At 38.2% G+C, this 22,398-nt stretch overlaps 1 protein-coding gene across 6 annotated transcripts in view; it reads right to left on the bottom strand.

Annotated features, from left to right (window-relative positions):
* The window catches only part of NME7 (NME/NM23 family member 7), a 90,830-nt gene that overhangs the window by 54,760 nt on the left and 13,672 nt on the right, over nucleotides 1-22,398 (bottom strand). For all 6 annotated transcript variants that reach the window (XM_048926866.1, XM_048926857.1, XM_048926848.1 and 3 more), the window contains 6 exons: nucleotides 19,194-19,301; nucleotides 15,986-16,152; nucleotides 10,562-10,672; nucleotides 6,456-6,506; nucleotides 5,726-5,933; nucleotides 2,549-2,654 (listed from right to left, as the gene is read on the bottom strand). In XM_048926866.1, coding sequence (XP_048782823.1) covers nucleotides 2,549-2,654; nucleotides 5,726-5,933; nucleotides 6,456-6,506; nucleotides 10,562-10,672; nucleotides 15,986-16,152; nucleotides 19,194-19,301 — 751 coding nt within the window. The remainder of the gene's footprint in view (nucleotides 1-2,548; nucleotides 2,655-5,725; nucleotides 5,934-6,455; nucleotides 6,507-10,561; nucleotides 10,673-15,985; nucleotides 16,153-19,193; nucleotides 19,302-22,398) is intronic.

The following is a 22,398-nucleotide window of genomic DNA, read 5'->3' as shown; positions in this document are numbered from 1 at the left end:
GACTCTCCTACATTGACCCACATAACTTTCCTCACTGGGCCTCAGACAGACCACCTCCTGGCACTGATGGCTGCATGGGATTTTCTCTCTCTCCAGATGCCTTATTTTACCTTACATTTTACCAGCCAGAAAAAAAAAAAAAAAAAAAAAAAAAAAAATCAGGAGTGGACAACTGCAGCAGGGAGTGCTGCTTTGTTGGGAGGGGGTGGGGAGGAGGGAAAAGTTGCTTATTTTTTTTTATACCACGCAGTCTCCTACCAGCAATTTTGCCTGAGGGGAAGCTCATTAGTTGCTATAGCACCTACTCTAATTGAGAAACGGGAGACATCTCAGGTATCACCAAACACAGTTACTAATAGCTGTTAGAAGAGAGATGAGATGAGCAGGGCCTCCCTCTTCTGTTGCAGACCGCTGAGCCTGAACAGGTCTCCCAGACTCCAAAATAATCTCTATGGGGAAGGAGGACCAATCATACCAGAAGAGCTGCCACTCTGCAACAGACTAGAGAGGAGTACAAGAGTAAGGAATACAGAAGAAGGCAGGCTAAGATAACCAAACCCTCCCTGGGACACTCCTGGACCATTGGGAGGAGAGTTCCCACAGCCTTTGTAAAGAAGGATTCCTCTCATATCTAACCAGTCCAGCTGCAATATAAAGCTAAAGCAGTGCTCTCTACCAAAGGGGGAAGTTGCTGCCCAGTCACAGTGACTCTTCCCTTCCTTAAGATTCACTCCCTGTCAGAAGTCAGGCTTCTGAAAAGATTAACAAGACAATCACAGAATCATTATCTCTAAGAAGCGCAGGACGTGTGGCTATGGAAATAGTCAAAGTAATGGCAGAAAGAACAGATAGAAACAACTAAATTTAATAAGATAAAAGCATAGCCAGCCTGAGTTCCATCACTCTTGATAATCATTTTAAATTGATAAAAAGTTTTATTAGCTTAGAAAATGCAGTGTTGCTTCCTTCATTCTGTTGAAAGAACTTTTCAAAGCAGTATGGATGGAGAACATGCACACAAGGTACACTATTTTGCAAATTTTAATTGTTTGAAAGCAGTAGTCTACCTTTCCTGTTCCCTATGGTGTGAGATAGGACTATAGTAGTGGAACCTAAGCTTCACTTCTGACCAGTCTTTCCAGCTCTCACTCTACAAAGCAGGGTGTGAATTTGTATTTCCTGCTTATCTGCATCTCTAATTCTTTCTGCAACACACACACACACACACACACGAGTACAGCCAGGGCCAGAATTTGACCTCTGGCAATTCAGAAAAATCCAGAGAAGTTCAAGAAAAATGAAAATAATAGACAAGGCACTATGAAATCTACAGAAGTGAAGATGATTAAAATTAGGGACAACTTTCGCTCACTAAGAGTTTGAGCCCCCATATATGACACAAATTGCATCTTAAGTATGAGAGAGCACATTTCAAGCCACCCACTTTGCAATTTTGAAAAAGTAAGGACATTAACAATCCTACCACAATAAAGTCTGCCTTTTGCAAATGTTTAAATAGTTAAGTTCACAGTTTTAGCTGCTGCCTATATTTTCTTAAGAGGAACATCTTCCTGTCTGTGCTGCAAGGCAGATGTATCAGGAGCAGATGACTTCAAAGACCTCCAAAAGACAACAGGCGTTTTTATCAATGCTGAGTGCAAAACTCTTCATTGTAAAAGTTTTTTGGTTTTTGTTTTGTTTTGGTTTGGTTTTTTTTTGCCAAGTCCTCCAGATATCCCATTTGAGATATGAAAGGTCTGGAAATTGCCACGGCCATTTCTGCTGTCTCTATTTTAGCTGTCCATAGAGAAATAACTACTGTGCTGCATCTTACCAAGAAAAATCTAAACGTGCTCACATGAGAACATTCATTTTGCACTCAAATATTGTTGAAATGCCAGAACTGAAATATTTTACTGCACTTACTGCTCTTACACATGCTCCTGTATCTAAGTACATGACACAAAAGTGAGATTATTCCAGCACGGTAACAATTCGGCATTAAACTTTTCTGATGCTCATGTAGTAAATTTGCAAGATATGCTCCAGAACAGAAAGAACCATGGAGTCCTACAAATATTTGCTACTTCCCATCCCCACAGTACAAGATTCTACAAGATTCACATCTGAAAAAAATTCCCTTTGTGAGAAGTTTTAATGTAATATGTTACTGTGTAAATGGAAGACACTATAATATAAGCAGGTGTCCTGCTTTCATGAGGAAGCTAACCTCCACTAGTGTGGTAGACAGATAGGAATAAGGATACGGTTAAGTTATCACAGCTTAAATGAGATTCATTGACTCTTTTTTTTCCTCCAATCTCTCAGTGTTTATTCTGAAATTAACAAGTATCCACACAGCACACAATCCATGATAGTAAACTGAAGAAATACTAAAGGCGTATGAAAAAGGCTTTGCACACTCTTTCAAGTACAATCAAATGCTCCGCGTTCCTGCAATTTCACACTGTCACAAAAAGTGGCAGAGGAACGATCATGAGATAAAACAAAGTAATTTGCTTTCACCTCCACTATTTATACTGCTTACCTTCATTAACTGCATGAGGCTTAATAATGCAACACGTAGAGTTTGTGAATTTCGCACTGTTGGCTGGTCCATGGCCTCCACTGGAGGGAAAGAACAACTCCAGCTCCTGAAAACAATTGCAATTGAATTCACTTTAGTTTTATCTAGCTGCATGCATGAGCTTTCATCATAAGTAACAACATCCAAAGTACTCATAGTCACAGAAAATTATTGATTTTTGCACTACAAATGTAGGTTATTGTAGGGGAGAAGTATATCTTTCACTCCCTGGCAACATTATGATTGCTACAATCATAAAAACATCATTTGAATGTTTCTTGTAGGTTTTTTTTTCCCCTTTCTGCTTCCACAATACAATCTATTTCCACTCAGAACATTCAAAGTGCTGCTACTGCTGCCACAATCATTTGGCAGATGAAGCATTCCCAGATTTCTAAATTCTCTTTCCTCAGAATTTTTTGCAGATCTACTCCCATATACAGATTTTAGCTTCCCTCTTTTCATGACACATTTTCCTCCACTTAAGCAATAACACTATGAGCACCCAATTTTTCCTTATACAAAACCAAACTCCATCCCACCTGCTTACAACTATTTTTTTTCCTTTTGTATTAAAAAAAAAAAAAAAATCTTCACCTAAAATTGTTGGCTCCACTCTCATGACTTACAGACTCTTGTCCCCCTTCTCCTCCCCCTCAGTCTTAGTGAATGGAAGATGAACTCAATTACTCTGATTTCTGAGAAGAATCAAAAGAACCTCTTTGTTTCCCATTACTTCCTTTCCTCCTGCCATCATTATTCAGTCTTAGACTACAGCAAGCTTGACACCCAAGCTTCTTTCCTCAGTGATTTTTAGTATTTTTTTTTAAAACTGTTCACTGCCAGCTTCATGCTTTTTCCATACCATTTATTCACATAGTTTACACAATCTGCCAATAAATATTAGTCAAATGCTTGAAACACAGATTCCATTTAAGACCTATTGGTCAAGTTAAGTAAGAGAATTGATGAATTTCTATTTAAGGGAAATAATAATATCCTCGAGATACTACTACCAAATCCATCTAACTTTTTTGTGTGTAACACTAAGAGCGCCGAAGGCCATTTCCTGGAAATGTCTCATTTAATTTACTAGCTCAATTCAGATAGAATAAACTTAACTACTTCTCAATCTTCTCCTCATGTTACTATGGCAATTCCTGTAATCCTGACTTGAACAATTACACAGTTTTCACTGATGGATCTTTCAACAGGAAGGAAGGTGAAGCGTTTTTATTTTCTGGTGTTTTTTTTTTTGTTTGTTTGTTTGTTTTTTTGTTGTTGTTCTTGTTTTTTTTTTTTTTCCTCCTAGCAAGCAATGCCCATTTTGAGTGCCCATAATATCCTTATTTTGGTGACATGCTGCAACCCTCAAAGACCTTGTGCCATTCTGTTAACTAATGTTCATTCTAAAAGCAGCAGCGAGAAGGAGACAACAAAACACTTCAAATATTTACCACTTCTTTGGTCCATTAAATGCCAGAAGAGAAAAGTATCTAAATAATGCTGAAGAGTAGGATAATGAGATGACAAACAAAATCCAAGTGATGCCTTAAAAAAGCAATTTTTTTATTCATACCTAATATGAAGAAAAAATTGTCCTACAGAAAGAAAAATAATCTCAAAGTACATCAGGGGCCTACTTTGATTTGTCATTGCACTGTTCTACTCTAACTGCTCAGTGTATAGTACATCCATTAGATGTAGTTGGGACTTTGGTTTTCTTTCAAGAAAATTTCATTTAGGTCCCTCTATTTTCTATTTCTTTTCAGGAAAGCTTCTGCGAACTGCAACCAACTAGTTTCCATGGCAGCTGCTATACAAGCAGACAGTTCTGCACCTACAATGTTAAAATATGTAGAGGCCTATTAAATTCACAAGTTGAGTTGTTTTATCAGAGATTGGTATCAGTAACATCACAAGGATGCCTACATCTGCAAAAGTTCAGCAATACAATAATTTTACTCATAAAAATACTACACGTGAGCAGGGCCTTCAAACTGTTGAAATGTAAAGAGAACTACAAGCTTAAGCCAAAGCACATAATTAAATTTCCAATCAGAATCTTATGCTAATACATACTGTCTCCTACACTCTCAGGTAAAAAGTTGGCACAGCAAGTCACTGCAGCACATAGAAGCAAAGAGAAACTTTTCCCTTTGTGCGTGAAGACATCAGTCTACTTAACCAGAATTACAAAGACTTGTTTAAGATTCTCCTTCATAAGAATTCAACCTCTTTCTGGATATGTATCATTTCCACCAGACTTGCCACCACAAGAAGTATTTCATGTCCAAAACATGACTTGTCAAAACCAAAGGTGTGCAGAGAAGCCCCACAGGCCATGCACCATGCAGACGCCTGAGCATGGTGCTTCAAGCAATGCCCAGGCCTCACAGCGAGTTTCCCATGCCCTGCAAACCCACAGCAGCTGCAGCTACGCTCACCACTAGCACATCATTGCTACACATTTTCTAGTACATAAACTGCCAACTACCATGAGGCATCCCTCAAAAGAGGGAATCTTTTTCAAGTTTGTGCTACTGCAGCTGTTTCAGGGTAAAAAAGAAGAAAGACCAGGATCCCAGAAGCAACAATTATCTTTTCCCTGCTAGTTTAGAGCTAAGATAACAGCGCAGTACTGAAAAACTGTTCAGTAAACTTTAGCCATTGCTTATCAGCAGATCTACCCAACATCAGTGTTCACAAACACCTCTGTTCTATGGAAATGCCAGTAATATTTAATCACCCAGTCCTAGGGCTTTTTCTTAATACTTTAAGAAAATACAGACTACAAGGAGAAGGGGAACTCTTAGAAGCCAGGCCCACTGTATTACCTTCCAGAACACAAAGCAATACAAAATGGTCTGTCTTCATAAATATTTGATATGCACAATGGGAGCAGAGTTTTTAGAGGACTAGGCACATTGTCCTGATCAAAATGTCCAAGACTTCCATTTATGGCAAATATAAACAAGATTCCTGTTTCGAGACAGTTTATTCTTCCATGCTAAAAAAGAGAATACCTATTCATTCAGAACTCAAATGGGAAAAAAAGAAATGAGAAATTCCTGACCACTTGCATTATCAAATTAAATTAATAAGAAAACTAGTTAAGAAACAAAGTCAAAAACTTACTCGAGCAGCTGAGGCAACTGAATCTGGGCCATGAGCTGCATTTCTTATGCCATCATGTCCAAAGTTTGCTCTAATGCTGTCTGGTTCATCAGTACGAGCCACTGCAGAATTTGCAGGCCCCAGTAATGTTTTCCATTTACAAACTGCATCATCCCGTAAGATTTCCATAGCAACAACAGGACCACTTGTTATAAACTGGAGAAGCTCACTGCAAAATGGAAACAACATATGGTGATCTGGGCTGTAAATTAAAGCCAACGAAAATATGTGACCCAGTAGAGAGGTTCAGAACTCAACTCAGCAAAGACCTGAGCAACCTAACTTTGTAGCTCTGCTTTGAGGAAGATTTTTCTTCTCATTGTTTTGAAATGATTTATAATTATTTGTTTCTAAATTTGAGAAAATTCCTATATTGAAGATGTAGTGAATAAGACTGTAGTAGGGAAGACCAAGCAAATAAGGACAAAAGCTTAAGGTTCCTCAGATAACTATCATTAGTGTAGATAGACATCTGTGAAATAACACCACAGGCAAAACTCTTGCTTTTTATCAACATATTCAAACAATTACTCAGAAAAAAAAAAAAAAAAAAGTTCTAGATCATCTGATCTCCATCATGGTCAGATATAGCCTGTACTCAGTCTCACTGAAAGGCTTGAGTTTGGACCCACAGTAAATCAGTTGCTGTTGCAGAACGATAAATATGTCAAGCTCAAAGTGATGTACTTACTTATAAAAAGGTTTTGATTGATGGTCTATGTAGAAATCAGCTGCTTCTTTTCTGGAAAAGTAAAAAGATGCAGCTTTATATAGATATATACAAAGTGTATATATGAGTACACATATATATACACACACTCACACATATAACTCTGAGAACCACAAACTATCATTCATCAATATTTTTCTATTGATAACGCCTTCCCGAGTTGGAAAATTTATGGGGCATTCATACCCTGTAAAAGAAACTACACAGATTGCTCCAGAAGTAATGCCTCCTACTTATTTCCATGGAAACTAAAATAGATACAAAGAGTACAACAACATTATTTGATACAGAAAAATCTCAGCTACAAACAGTAATTTTCAACAGTTACTTCCATTAACTGTGCATTTTCACCAACGATGAACCAGAGCCTGCATGGTACTCTTATCAAAACTCGCACCAGCAGAGGTGACCTACTATTGCTGTCAGTGTTGAAATGCACCACCCACTGTCAAACAGTGAATGTGGGCACTGTGAGATCTCCAGAAATGTTCAGCAAGCAACAGTGAATGTTAATGGGCATCATGGAAAAATTCAATGACACACCTTTGCTTCATCTGTATTCTCATGTCAGGTGCCACTTCATCAGACTGCCCCTCCACTGCCACCTGTCACACAGCAACGTGTAAGGAATACTGGTGTGAAGGTTTAGTCTCCACCATAGTAAAACAGGAGGCATTACTTTTGGAGCAGCACTCTTACACTTAACTTTGTCATATTTAGCATGGTTAGAGGTGTAACTGACTCCTGTTCACAATCCTGATCTGGGAAGGAAGTCATCACTAAAACTAAAGATTTTCAAAGTCACTGATGAGCTCCACATTCTTAGCTTGGGAAACAAACACAGCAGAAACACCCTCCTGACAAGCTATTCACTGTTACATTGCTTTGATCTTTCAGTTCAATTTGAGTGTATACGTCGGGTAATGAAATCTGGTTTTAAAGCATAAACAAACAATTCATCTGCTTCAGTGAAACCTATTTCCTTATTGGGGCTAGTGTTTGATGACAGTGAACAACAGCATATTGCATGATCTGGTTTCTACTCAGTATCCAGAAATGTTACAATTCCAATAGGTAGCACAACCCCTCCAGATTAGAACATGCTTTCTCATATGCTTTTCTCTTTTATAACTGAGTTTGGTCACGCACTTCCCTCAGGGAAAAATCCAGTTACTACACACTGTCTGCTCCCATAGCAAGGGATTTCCATGAGGAGAGCTCAGTACTTTTTCAGGTAAAAAAAGGCCAGCAAGCACACAAAGTGTACCTGTACTGCAGCTGTTATTTAGTCTCAATACCTGAGTACAAAGATAGCACATCAGATGCTGCAGGCTAAATGCCAGAATATTCATCACTAACACAGCATGACGGCACTCCCCAAGCTCTGCACTCCCACAGCCATGCCTCTAGTAGCCCTGTGCTCAGTTTCAGGGTCCATAGTGCAGACCCTCCTTCCATCCACCTGTGAAACATCACTCTTTGGCTTTTCACCTTGCCACTTCCTGAGCTAGACAGCCCACCCTCCTCCCTCCTTTTTCTTGAATGGCTCCTCATGCAAACTCTTGCTACCTTCACTGCTTTTTCTGCATGACAACAGCTAGAAGAATCCATGAGAGTTTTCAAGTTCAGCCGTTATCTTGCAACTGCAGCTTCAAAACTCCAGTTCAGAAGTGCAGGTTTGGACTTGCTTGCTTTCAAATCCCACTGTGTACCATGTTCTGAAGCTGGAATTTGCTGAGATGGATAAACTCTTGGAGCAGACTAGCAGCTGAAAGCAAGCAGTAATGCTGATCCCCCAATCTGTGTACAAAGCTCATAATCAAAGCAGAGATGCATAGAAACTGAAAGATCCCCATCTGAAAAATTCTTTCTTAAGGTAAAAAACATCTCCTGAAATTTTCTGGTCTCCACAGTTTCACTCACTTCAAGCAGCTCCCTTTACTGAAAGACACCACCTGAATATATTTCAAGTAACATGCTGCAAGTCAGAACCAAGTCATAGTAACTGTCATCTGCAATGCAACTTCTCACATCTTTCTTCATTTGCAGTCCAGACTTAGGCCTGATATTGCCAGAGGCAAAAAATAACCTCAAGAAGTACCTAAAGATAATTTAATTTCCCTGACAAAGATTTTAACAATCACAAATTTCTTCTTTGAGGAATCAGAACAGCTGTCTGCCCATTGGAACCAAACAGTTCCTGGTTGGTTGCTTCAAAACCAATGCTAGTCACAGGAATACTTGCACTCTCAAGCTCCAAGTTTCTGCTTACAATTCACTATTTTATCAGAACATCCCTTGCCGAAATTAATTCATCAGATAATTTTGGAAAGCAAATGGGGAAAAAGTACACAAACAGATTCCACACTGTCATTTCTGAATATGAAGAAATATTTCTGGAATATTTTTTCCTGTATCAAGTTGAACTCTACTATTCAGTTAAGAATTCCTATTGCAAGAAATATAGAACTATGGTTGTGCTGTATAACTTAGCTCCTTTTTCCATTTCATCTCTTGTTACTGTTCTGCTTTTAAAGAAAGGAAAACAGTGTTCACCAGGAAATAACAGACTCAACTCACATGCAATTAACTTCTGTGTCTAGATAGCTGACCTATCAAAGCAGGTATCTGTCCTCACTTTTGTATCTTGGCTATAGCTTAAACAGAGGCATAAACCAAGTTAACAGGGATTGCCAGATGAATGTCAGTAATGTTTTCTTCACTGAAAGCAACAGATGACGATGCTTGCTTGAGTAAGTATGCCAGATCTAGTAGAAAATTTTGGCAAAACCACTGTTCCAGCATTTTAAAATGGCAATAGCAAGAAACAGTGTATATTTTATGCAGAGAAACTACAAATACTCATACATAATTTAACTAGATTTAGTACTGAGGCTCAATTTCACACTTAATAATCATTTTCAATTTTACAAGACAAGCAGGGAGTTTTATATAGGCAGTAGGCAATAAAAGTTTAATTCCCAGTTTCCATTTCCTTCAGATCACACAACTTGGCTCAATAGTTCTCCAAGTTCACTGACACTGAAATAAAGAACCACTCAACACTTGAGAATCAAATATCTCAGACTGCAGGAAAGCAAGCCAAAAAAAAACCCGCTGGATTGAAAAACACTGAATTGTAAGCCAGCATTGCAAACCTGACTGAACTCACAAAGTGGAGTTGTTTGAGAGAGCATCTGGGACCAGTCTCATCAAACACTGTAGTAAGTGAACACAGACATAAGAGGAGGTGCTCACTTTTTTTTTTTTAATTAGTATTTCAGAAAGCCAAAAAGAACTTCAAGGTAGGATAAAATTGTTCTTGACCTCACAGAGAAATCCCAAGGAACCATGAAAATTGTACTATTTAATACTTAATAGCTTTTCTTGTCAAAAAGATGTTGCATATCAAAAGGCTTGGCAATGCAGCAACTGAGAAATACCATAATAATCTTGGAAAACTCTTGTAGGATAAATTAATCATCTTTATGGGAAAGCATTTTGCAGAGGAAACCATAATCTTGTGGTTGAATGAGACAGGTGGAGAGCAGCAAAGGGTGCAGGGGGAGCATCCAGGGAGATGCACCTGTTCAACCCTGCAACGTGATCAAAAGCTCACCTGCTTTGCCTGGGTTGCCTAGTTATTAAAAAGCAAACATGTTCAGGCTTCGGGAGTACAAATTAAGACAATGAATTTACAGAGAGTGAAGAAACCAAGTACTTAAGACAACTGTGTTATAATCTGTAATATGGCTTATATCAGGAAGTTACAAGGTGAGCACATGCAGAGAAGTCATTGGTGAATGTTACTGAATTGCTGAAGTAATGCTAGTCACCTTGGTTCACACAAATTGTTGAATCACCCATACTCATTTGCACAAAGCTTTGTAATACTTTATTTTCTGTATGTACTTAAAAACCTACACATTGTTATGAAACAGATGAGCCTTCCCTTTATTACTCACTGGAATGGATTTAATGTGCAGAACAACATGGGATAAACTTCAGAGAATGGCCTGAACTGCACAAATAGTACATACAATAGAGCTGACCTTATAATCTCTTACCTTGAAAGCACCATCATTTTGGCCTTAGTTATTGTAAATCCTGCATTAATAATGATATCTACTAGTTCTCCAATCTTTGGTGTTGCATCAGGTTTAATCAAAGCCAATGTTCTGAAAGAAAAGGGAGAGAGATACAGCCAACATTACTTTTCTTAAAGAATTTAGTGTGCATGTCGAGTTTATGCTCAGATGGAAAAGCACCACAGAAAGACATTCTGCCACAAGCAAGCATTCTAGTCCCACTGTCTCACCAATTCCTATGCTATTCTTCAATGTCTGTGCAAGGCAATGTTCCAATGAGAATAAGCTTTGCTTATTACAGTTTCCTCAGCTTTCTAAAGCCAAGTCAGCCCATAGCGTCCCATCAGTTGCCATTTACCAGCTTCTTCCCTCACTCTGAGAGCAAATAATCTGATCACTTCTTCAAGTGGTGCGTACCTCTACCCACAGTAATGGCTACCTTTCCTAACCCAAACCTCACAGCAACTGTTCACAGCCTGCTCCTGAAGCTTGGTTCTTCTCACATGAAATTCCTTGTATTCTCAACACTTGCTTGTTTCCTGATATTCTCAAACTGATATTCTTCCCACAGAATCCATCCAATTTAAAACCCACACTTTTTAAGCAGTTTGTCCACGAGATTTTATTCAGTGATTTCAGTTTTAAATATTCAAGAATGATAACCTCATAGTCACACAATGTGCCTTTAGCAAGACAGAAAAGAACACTTTCCTAGAGCACAAAAGCTATGAGGAATATTCAGTCACAAGGAATTATGAGATACATATTAAATTTTTTGAAGTACATCTCTCTCATGCTGCAAAGGTAGATAGTTTCTCTATGCTCCTCACTCCCTGCTTTGAGTTAGAACATAACTCATTTGTTTCCTTCTCCCTCCCTACGCTCTTTCCTTAAGTAATCATTATATACATAAAAAAAAAAAATCAAGCTGCTCAACTTCTGTATTTAGAAATATTACTTAAAAACATGCATCTCCTACAAAAATCAAAATGAAATGATTACTGTATTATTATTTTAAAAGTTTAGGAGGCCCCAGTGACAAGAGGGTCCAGTTTTCCTTCATACAGTACAAACACTCCACAGTATGAGTTGTGTGCCACGGTAGCTGACGCTGATAATGGACACAATAAAATGTTGGGAGATAAGGTATTAGTTACTGACTGACATCTGTATTCTAAGAGAGCCCAAAAAAAAAGTCTCAATGCTCTCCCCCACATTTTTGTTTTCAAGTACATCCTATCTTTTCAACAATTATCTTTTTATACTGTACATCCCCAAGGCCAGGACAGTTTTATTAGCGTGCTTTGCATCAGACCAAGTACACCAAGCACTAAATATATTATTAATCAAAAGTAACAAGCAAAAAGGAAGGTCTGTAAAATGGCATTTTCTATTTGCATTCATCTTGTGGTGAGTCAGCTTCAAATGTGCTCAGCTTACAAATCAACAGATGATTTATTCAACCCTGTATCTCTGAAACTGTCTCTGTGACAATCCTGAAGAGCTCTTTCACTCTTTCCATCTTTTTACACTGTTTCTAATAACAAAGGCTTCTCAAGATAGATTTTTTTAAAGCAGCACCTCCATAAATGACAGGTAAATAATGGCAAACTTCTCTTTTTATTTAGCAGCATAAAAATGAAAAGCAACCCATAGGTTTGCAGCAGTATATTCCAATGAGAGCAAATATGCTGAGGATACAGGAGATGGATGAATTTCTACTACCTTTATTACCTTACCTTAGGCAACCAGAGATTACCAGATGCTTTGGGAATGAACAGGCTATCTATTTTACAGCAAACGTAAAGGAAGAGAGGTGTCAGAGCGGAAAACAAAGAGGGAAATTTGAATGCATGCAACATCGCATGTGAAATTAAGAGAGAGACATAGATGACCTTCCCGGCTCAGATACCAACGCAGATTTCCACAAGGATCAGAAGGCTTACATACACAGATCAGAGGGGAAACATAACACAGGAAGACTTGTTGACTAAAGGTAGAGGCAAGCAATTATAAGAAATTGCATTTGAATAGTCAGCTGAGCCTATGCTTCAGTACATCGCAGTCCAAACCAAAAATGATTTAACCCTGTCTTCATGCCAGAGAAGGCTGACCTCAGGGAAGCGTGCTAGCATAATCCACGTGGCCATAGCCTGACAACATTTCCCAAGGATTTAATAGCTCCAATTTATTTTGTGGTATTATTTATCATATGACAGAAGGTGCCATGTGCATCAAGGCACATGAAGGTGAGCAGTTGTGTGCTAGGCCAATGACAAGCATACCTTCACACAATGCATGATGTACACCCTGGCTCAAGAAGCTCTCAACTTTCTCATTTACCGTGATCACCAAGGATCAAATCATTGAATAAAATCCCCAGTGAAGTTGACATTTCCCTCCGGAATTATTTTTTTTTTTAATCTATGCTATTAGACAGGCTGTTCAGCACAAAGTGCTAACACCAGAAATAAACAATCCCTTACACTTCTAACTTCAAGCTTTCCAGTAAAACTCTAATTCCCAGCAAAGTGCAATGAAACATTGCTTTAAGTAGTAATTTACCTGGAAGACACTAATAAAAACCGCAATGAGCAAATCTAACAAAACCTTTTAGCTAACATCAGTGTATAAAGTGTGTAACATCTCAGTATGAGCTTTTCAGAAGCAAGCAGGGCAAGAAAAAGTATAATTCAAGATGCTGAAGCCTGTTCCTGAGATTTGATAAAAAATGTCTTATTTTTAGCTTTAATTAGCAATATATTTTTGTAGTCTTACATGATGCAGTCTGCAAAGTACTTTTTGAAACAATTTTAGGTCTAGGAACAAAGAATGAAAACTCATCCTGGTTGCTTACATTTTCAGAACGATTGTTTGACAGTACTCCAACGAGTGCTAAAAAAAAAAAAAAGCCACCAGGAGATGGGAGCTGATCAAAGAAATGGTGCACAATTCATGTTGTAGCTATGCTTGTGAAACCTACTTATTAAAAATAAGCTACAGTACGTGCAAAAGTCCTATGTCATGTAGGGGAAGAGATACTGATTATGTCAATGACACAGCCAATTTGAAGAGACTGAGTATTTCTGCTCGAGACACAAGTTTTCTCATACCATTTTCAAAATCATGGATATTAACTGACTTTGAGTACAGACAACTTAGAAAGTGCACACTGCTCAGACAAGTGTTTACTTCAGGTTACAACTGCCCAGGATCACAAATGGAGGACTATACAACAGAAGTCACTTTCTTAAAGCAGTGTTTCTTTACACAGCGTGCTTTAAGTAAATACATGCTTACCTACCTGTCTTATTTCCTTACACTGGCCTCTTACCATGTGTTTCACACCTCATGTAATTAGAGTAACATTTGCTGGCTCTCCTGACAAGAACAAAGGCCCCAATTCAAAACATTCACTTTTTTCTTCTTATGTACATCGCTTACTTTCCCTCACAGGTCTTTTCTGAGCTTTGTCTGCATGCATATTCAGCAGCCAGAGAATGTACCTCCAAAGCTGAGATAAACAACAGATTATCCTGTACAGTATAAAGGCAAGGAAAGACAGGAATATTTTTCCCCTCATACAACATCCACAAAATTATTAGCAACATTCCAACTAGAAATTATTTTTAGGAATTAAGTGCTGCAGAAATCTTACTAATAATAATGTTTAACTAATAACTGCTTTAAATGCCGTGAGGACCAGGCCAAAAAGACAAACAGTCCACATGCAGCCATTTTGCACAAGGATTCCTTTACTATGACCCTGTTTACCCAGTGAAAGCCAGCTTCTGTGAAGGAACTGGATTTTGAGGATATCTTGCCTGTTTAAGACACCTTTCATTATGTTCCCCAAGGCCATTCTGAATATGTAACATCACTTGCATATTTATGTTATCTTTCAGCTGACATTCCTAAAATGTTTTCCAAATAGCTTACGTCATAAATTCTCTCCTTCCTTTTGTAGAGCACCCCCTCTCCAAGGACCACCTCACTGACAAATCTGTGGTGTTGCTGGCTATACAATGTTGCTGTACAAACATACAGCTACACTTACGAGAAAAATGTTCCACTTTATCACAAGCCACCTTTTCTTATTATAAATCCATCAGTACCAGGGCTTATGCAAGTTTAGGCAGAGCATGAAACATGCAGCAATAAAAAAATTACACCGAGATAAAACCCATAAACAAGACAGATGTAATCTACTCAACACTCCAATGAGAAACACAGAGCAGTGTCATACACAGAAGTCCTTCTCTGCTATTCTCCACCCTCTTTGCTACTCTTCCACCATTTGCAACTCCAGACTGAAGAAAAAGCACCAGAAATCATCCTTCTGGAAGCTTCTTATGAAAACTTATTATGGCAGTCATTTCCAAGGCAATGTTTTTGTGAGGTTAGGACAAAGATACATGCCAAAACTTGCAGCTGTTCCAAAGTGTCCAGTTATGCTTCTTCAAAAAGAGTTCAAACTAACACCAGACAGTGGAAGGGAGCAATAAAACTGAACAGGGCTCACTGCAACACCATGCCTATGAAAATACTCTATGAACTTCTTTAAAAAAAAAAACAAACAACAAAAACCTGGAGCAAATGATCCAAATTCACTAATTCCTGAATTCAGAAATTACATGCAGTGCAGGCAAATCAGATTTAAATTTCTCTTAGAGTAACCTTATTGTCATTCTAAGTTTCTCCTACTACTTTTGTTCTTGGATGGGTTTTTACCTATTAAGTTCGTCTTAACATACAACCACATAGGTTTTATTGACATTCCCACTCCACACTTCTCATCCTCATGCATGCATAGTTTATGAAATGCTGAAAGCATTCTCAAATGAAAAACCTCCACAGTGAGAAAAGCAGTAGAGGATAGGAATGGCCACTCTCACTCCAGTCCCTACTGTTCTGTTACTACTGATAATACAGGGTAGATGTGTTTGGTAAGGTACTAGTTTTCTGCACTGACTGCAGAGAGGCAGGAGGCAGTTTGTAAGATTGTGGCCCAGTATCCATTAAGGTTACTACACCAATACTGCCCTGAGAGAATCCACAAATCAGAAGAACGCTACTCCTACCAGCTCTGCAAGGAGTAACACAGCTGAGTTGCAGCTCATGTTTTCCTCCTCCACCTCTCCTCTTCAGAGAGATCTGGAGAATGCAGCAGACACCGTGGATAAACTGGCCTTGAAGATGCATCAGGTGGGAGGGATAATGGTGGGTTTGCCTACAAGCAGGGAACTTCTTCCCTCCAGCTATCAGTATGCCAGATGACTGCAAACCTCATGCAGACTTGTGACTAATTCCTCCTTTTCCCACAGTACAGAAATCTTATTTTCAGCAAAGAACAATTACCCCAGTCATAAAGGAGGATTTCAAAAGAAAAACAGGTTTTCTTACCTTTCTTTGCGGCTTCCTAGCTTGCGTGCTGTATATTGATCTCCATAGTCCACTAAGGAAAGATGACGAGAAAACACAGTAATTTTGTTGCCCACAAACAGATCCTCAAGGTGTAAGCTCTCATACTTGGTGCGCTTTAAAAAGGTACGATGGTTCTTCACATCATACTGCAGACAAAAGAAGAATAGAACCATAGAACCTTCTACAGCAAGAGATCTAAGCTGTTGGCAAACTCAACATAATTCTTACTTTTCCTTCAGAAATTTCCATAGCTCTGTGGGATTGAATCTGATCATTAAATTGATTTTATTCTTAACCCTTTGAACTTGCACATGCACCAGGAATGCTTAGAAGATAAACGGAACAGATGTGTAGTTTTAAGTGGTCTCAGGGGGATGGCTGTCTTCGCAGTTTTTATTTTATTACTTGCTTGTGCTAATTCCAACTATGGTAAATAGTTCACGTTCCTAGTGGCTAACTCTGCTCAGTCTCAATCAGAATTCCCCCTAGCTGGTCTGTGCTGTTTCACAGGCCAATGGCTTGAAGCAGTAGCAACCATAATACATGCTGTGGCAGGTCTTGTCTTCAGGGGACTGTTCCAGTGATATTATGCTTTATTTGGCTGTATATAACTCTGAATTAGGGATGGATGGATGGCTGCAGCACTACATTCAGAAGTTCTCACTGCCTAGAGCAGCAAGCTGAAATGCCTGTCAAGACAATTCAGCTACGTATCAACATTCTGAGCAAGAAGGAAGACATTAATGCACAGTTTTCTGGGTGGACTGCTAAAGCACAAAATACAACCTCATGAACAGTTTCTTCTCTACTACACATAAATATTACAGATCCCTTCAGTCTCTTAGAGAAACAGAATCTCAGGAAAGAAAAAGTTTTGTCCTCTTTAGGCCAAACTTTTTTTTTTTATACCTCCTTCTATAAGCAGGATTCCATAATAAAAACATCCTTAGCTCTCACCTGTACGCTCTCAGTGTTCTTCAGTTTCAAGAAGAGTCCTATTAATTGAATCAAGCATTAAAACTCTTAATATCTCAACTAAAAGCTTGATCATACCTTCACTGAAGCACAAACAGTTCCTAGAAAGGCACACCCCCTTCTGCTTCTCTCTTCTCAAGCAGAAGATGAAGAGGGAAGAAAAAAGAGGCACCTATCTGTATTTACAAATCCTTTGGAGTGGAATTTTTTATCTAAAATATAATACAAATGAAAAGTCACAGCAGAAGAAATGTAAGATGGCTTTGATTTTTTGTTTTCTCTCTTCCTTCTCTTATGTATATGTAACAGGTAAATTGTCCACAATAATTCTCTCTAGGAATGTGTCCTTTTCAAAGATCTCTATTTTAGGAAATCTCTAGAAAGAGAAGTTTGGATTTAAAAATTCTGCATGAGAGTTAACTGTGGAAAACTTGGATAGTTGGGGATGTCTCTCTTAACGTACTCAGTCTGATCAGAAACAGTTGCTTGCTGTCCTTGGACAAAAACCTGTGCTGCTTTCTAATGTCTGCAAAGCAAGCTGGAAACTTGTCATGTTATTTCCACTGTATTTTTCCTTCACGGGAAGGAGCAAAATATGAAGGAGTAAAAAAAACAAATGGAAACCTGAGAACCTCATAACATAAGCATTGAACAGCTCTATTCCACCCTCAGCTAGAGCTGAGGAAAGGAAAGCTACCATTGCAGAGATGGGAAGGGTGATTGACAGCTCTCTCATAAGCAGAGAGAAGCTGACTCGTGTCCATTACCTCTCTTCTCCAAGAATGCATTAGAGGCAAAGTGAGCAGCTGCCATCTCCTTGGGAAGATACAAAAGATCCAAAAGAATTTTGCAGTAACCAAAAAAGAATCACCAGACTCCAGATAAGTTTTAGAAACCATAAATAAATCCAGAAAATCATCTTAAATGTAATTTCTGTCTGCAAATTCACCCCCAAACTGAACTTGCGGAATCGCTTCAGCAGAGATACTGTAGGCATTTTTGCTTTTTTAGCAGTTATATTGATCTCACAAAGTCCATGCAAACTCATGACTGCATACACACAATACTGCCTCAACCCTGAGAACACACTGGCAAAACGTACCAAGTCATAGGTGTTTGATGCATAAAGCCCAAGAACACCTTGAAAGCTATGGTTTTAAGATATCTAGGAGAAATGAACAACAATTTTGTCAGCCTCCACATGGTTGTGTAGGAAGATTATTACGGCTCCTGACTGATTAGCTCTGATGTCTCACGGAAAAAAAACCCTCACGTTTTGACAACTGTGCACACACATATCATACAAATAACTAAGTTAAAAGGGACAACATCACAGTAGAGTTTATTTCAAGAGATTATCAGTAAAAAGTGCACAGTGCATCTCCTCACAGGTGGGTACCATGGTTTCAGTAAATAACAGTTTGGATAAGAAAAAGGTGGATTCGGATAGTTCTGTTATTTCTGTGTTTGATATTTAAGGCAAGAAAAATTTCAATATATTTTTAAAATTAATACATGTGAATATTCAAATTTAGGCTATTCTCAGACCTTTCGATCCTCATTAAAATCTAGCAAACTCTAGTCAAAAATCACTAATTCATTCCTAAACGGAAGCACAAAGCACTGGCTATTTTACTGGATTATCAGTGCAGGATTATCTGCACTATATTTCTTGCTTTAACCTACTATCAATTAAAAATGAGGATTAGGTAAATGTGGCACAAGTCAGAAAAGTCTATGCAAGAGCCAATAATGGAAAAATTTGGATTCCACTCGCAGAAACATCCTTCCCTGCTGTAAAACCAAATTAGTTCACTGTTTCCTCCACTTTGATAGAAGTTGTTTACAGCTAACGCTTCAGAGACTTGTAGAATTCTAACTGAAAATTGTTCTTGTTAAGGATCACCTTCAATTTGTGCTTCTCATGCAGTAGGTTGATGCTGCTGTGTTCCAAACTTAAATCCAATAAAAGATTAAATGAAAACAGATCTGTGAAAATGAAACTCTCCAAGCTTAAGACAAAAATCATTAATATGGAAGCTCTTGTAGATGCTCCACTGTGAACTACCACACTTATCTCTATTTCTCAAACTAGAAGAAAAGCATGTCTTCAGCTACAACCTAATTACCTGGAAAAATAATTGGCAGTGGTTTTCCATTTTATAAGCAGTTTAATTATTATATTTAAAATTACTGTTTTTTTTATTCTTACCATTTCAACTGATCCATCTTTTGGATAATACAGAAGCTCATAACGCCGAAAGAGTGAAGCATTTGGGTCATACCATTCAGCAGTGAAAGCATATCTGTCATCTTGACTCTGCAAAAACAAAAGCGAGGGCTACTGAAGTAATCATACATGTAATAAATAAGATGTGCAATTTTGTTGCATTTGTTATCAGAAAAGCAAAAATTGTTATTGGATGCACTTGCACACCCTGCATATCATCATTTGATAAATACAGCTGGTGACATCTTTTCACTTGTTACACATCACCTTTTAAGTGATGATAAAAACAATATGGCAGTTTTCCAGGAAATATCAAAACTTATTCTGATTCCACCAGCCATGAAATCTGGACTTTTGTAGTAGTTCTTGTGAGACTTTGTTACATTGAGTCAGGGATTAGACTTACTTTCATTTGTTGAAAAAGTGTGCTTGTTCCCAATTAAAATACTGAATTTTGTCATGTTTCCCCACACAGATTACAGGAAAATCACTTTCTTTCTGAGCTGTGATATCTGAACTTCTGTTAATGTTGAGAAAAACAGAACTAAGGACAGTAAAGTGATTCAGGAGTTAACCTCCTGAAATGTATATAAAGCATAAACAACCTGAATGCATTTACAACTTATTTCCTGCTCTTAAGAAGCATGCTTTTAAAGGCAGACTGCAATAATTCTAGATCTGTAGCTACCCACTTCGTTGCCCCTCACTCACCCTTGAGGGAAGCAAGCACAAAGGCGATGCAATCCATGTGGATGTGCAGCTCTAGCACCTCTTAGTGGCATATGTTAGCTATTCTGCAATATCAGCTACTTGATAGCTGTTATGTGAAGTTACAGCCAACTAGGCCTTTTTGTCATCATATTTTAGAGAACAACAACATTTTAATTGCTTCAAAGACTTCCCACTAAGAAATGGGACGAAGGCTTCACGTGGGCTTCCATGACTATGGAAGTAGGTAAAAAAATCATAATCACTTTTGCAGTGAGTAGAAGCCTAAAGAAAGAAAAAGATAACAAGTCCACAAATCTGTGATCTTGCTTTTGTTGTCAAGTGCATTTTTTGCTTCAACATCTTCAGCTTAAAACTGACTTAAGAGTTTTTCCAAGGTTACAGTCTGAGCACAAGCAGCAATGAGAAAGAATGAGATAACGAATCATTTCAGAATTTCACAGTGTGATGGATAATTAGGTGTAGGCAGTTAAAAGCATCATGCCCTACTGTCAGCCTCTGTGGTGCCCCTCTGCTGCCAAACAAATACAGGATCCTATCAGGAAAACTCACCCAGTGCCATGTGAAGGCTGCAAAACTCTTATTTCTAAATGCACAAGTTCATACAGCAATGAACTCAATATTTGTGCAAGTTACTTTAGAAGTAACTTGCGTTATCTCTACAGCAGACACTACAGCCTTTGACATTATTTAAGCACATCTTTTAGGCACAGAATGATGCACAAAAGTTCCCTGCAGACTTACCCTAGTTTCTGATCCTTAGTTAAGTTAGTCGTGCTTGTATTTTCATTGCTACTGCCATCATTCGAGATAAATGTAAGCCAGAATAAACACCTTCCTATGGCAAATCTCACACTTTGTTTTCCATATAGGCCAGTTCTTGACAATAATGAGGGCTAACAGATAATAAATGACTAATTTCAACCTTGTTCTTAAATGCACTCATACTGCTGAAAGACAAGACAAAACATTGACTGATGAATTTGACCACCATCTTATAAAGGATGCATGTTATATAGAACCACAGTGAACCGATGGTCTGCTGAAGAGGTTGTCTGAAAAGAAAAGCAGTTCTTGTTCCTAGAGTACTAACTACAGAAGAGGACTTCTGCAGAAGGCTGCATCAAAGTTCATTTTCTGAGATCTTACTCAATGCCTGAGCTTATTCATTTCTGTTATTCAGCAAGCTCTACTGCTTGCTTTGTATTTATATACTTTATATTAGCTGAATGACCATTCTGTGTTATCTTCTTTTAGGATGGTAAGCAAACCCAAGGCAAAAAGACTACTTAGTCTTGGAAAGTGCCACAGAGACTACACTCTCAATGTACAGCAATGGAATCAGTAGGAAAGTTTGAATTGATTGCTATTTTATACCTGAAAAACATGTAGAGCTAGTAGTTTTCTAAAACGATCATAGCGAAGAAGTCTGTACATCATTCCAGGAAATGGCTGAAGCATGTCAGTTGCTAGTAAAATCCCATCAGTGTGAACAGTTTGATTAATAACAGAACAAGGTAATCTATGCATATCGTAACAAGAACTCCTCCCTTTGAAACAGTTTCCATTCATTTCATCTCTCTGCTCATCACAATCACACACAGTCTCTTCCTTCATGGCTATGCTACTAAACAAGCAATAAAACTTAATTTTCTTTAGTCTTCACATCAGTGGAAAAAATTCCGACATCAGAAAACCCAGAAGTAACTGCCTGCTTTATATTTAGGTACCAATGGTTTTAAAGTTGCTGAATTCAAGTTCAGTTTTTACAGGCTCTTTCCATTGTGAAAACCAGCGCATAAGAAATCAGTGACATCAGAAATTCACCTAATGTGAAGATGAAAAAAAATAATCTTTCTTCTTTCATGGGCTGCAGAGAAAAATGTTTTGATACACATCAGGTTTAGCTAGCTTGGTTTTCTTACTTTATATTTCTATGTATGAATATGCAGTAGAAGTATGGTTTCTATGGTTCCGTGCTTATGAGAAACATTTACTGAAATACAGCTGAACTTTTTTTTAAAAAAAATCAAATATTGTATGTACATAGTACTGAAAGTGATGTAAGTAGCAGCAGCTCTCAGCTAGCGTGGGGCTACATTGTGGAAGCCAAAGCACTCATAAAAACTCATGCTGTAGAGGGAAATGGTTTGTCTGGAACATAGCTGCCAATGAAGCCCATAACCAGAAGGGAGAATGCTTAGTAAGCTGGGCAGGAAAAGATGTCTTGCTGTATAAAACTCTTAAATTTCCACAGGGCTTCTGTTCAACAGTAAAACAAAAATGGAGCTTTCAGAGATTCTCAGATGAAGGAACGTGATGGAACAGTGGATGGAACAGCAGAGTTCAGGCACTAAGGAACTTGCATGCAAAGGTGGAGAAATAACATCCCTCCAATCCAAACTAGGCAGAATATATTCTGATGTTTCCGACTGCCACATCACTTCATTCTTATGGG

The sequence above is a fragment of the Lagopus muta genome, chromosome 1 (assembly GCF_023343835.1).
Source record: "Lagopus muta isolate bLagMut1 chromosome 1, bLagMut1 primary, whole genome shotgun sequence".
NCBI classification, from domain to species: domain Eukaryota; kingdom Metazoa; phylum Chordata; class Aves; order Galliformes; family Phasianidae; genus Lagopus; species Lagopus muta.
Note: the sequence above shows the minus strand (reverse complement) of the source record. Positions and strands in the feature narration are given on the sequence as shown.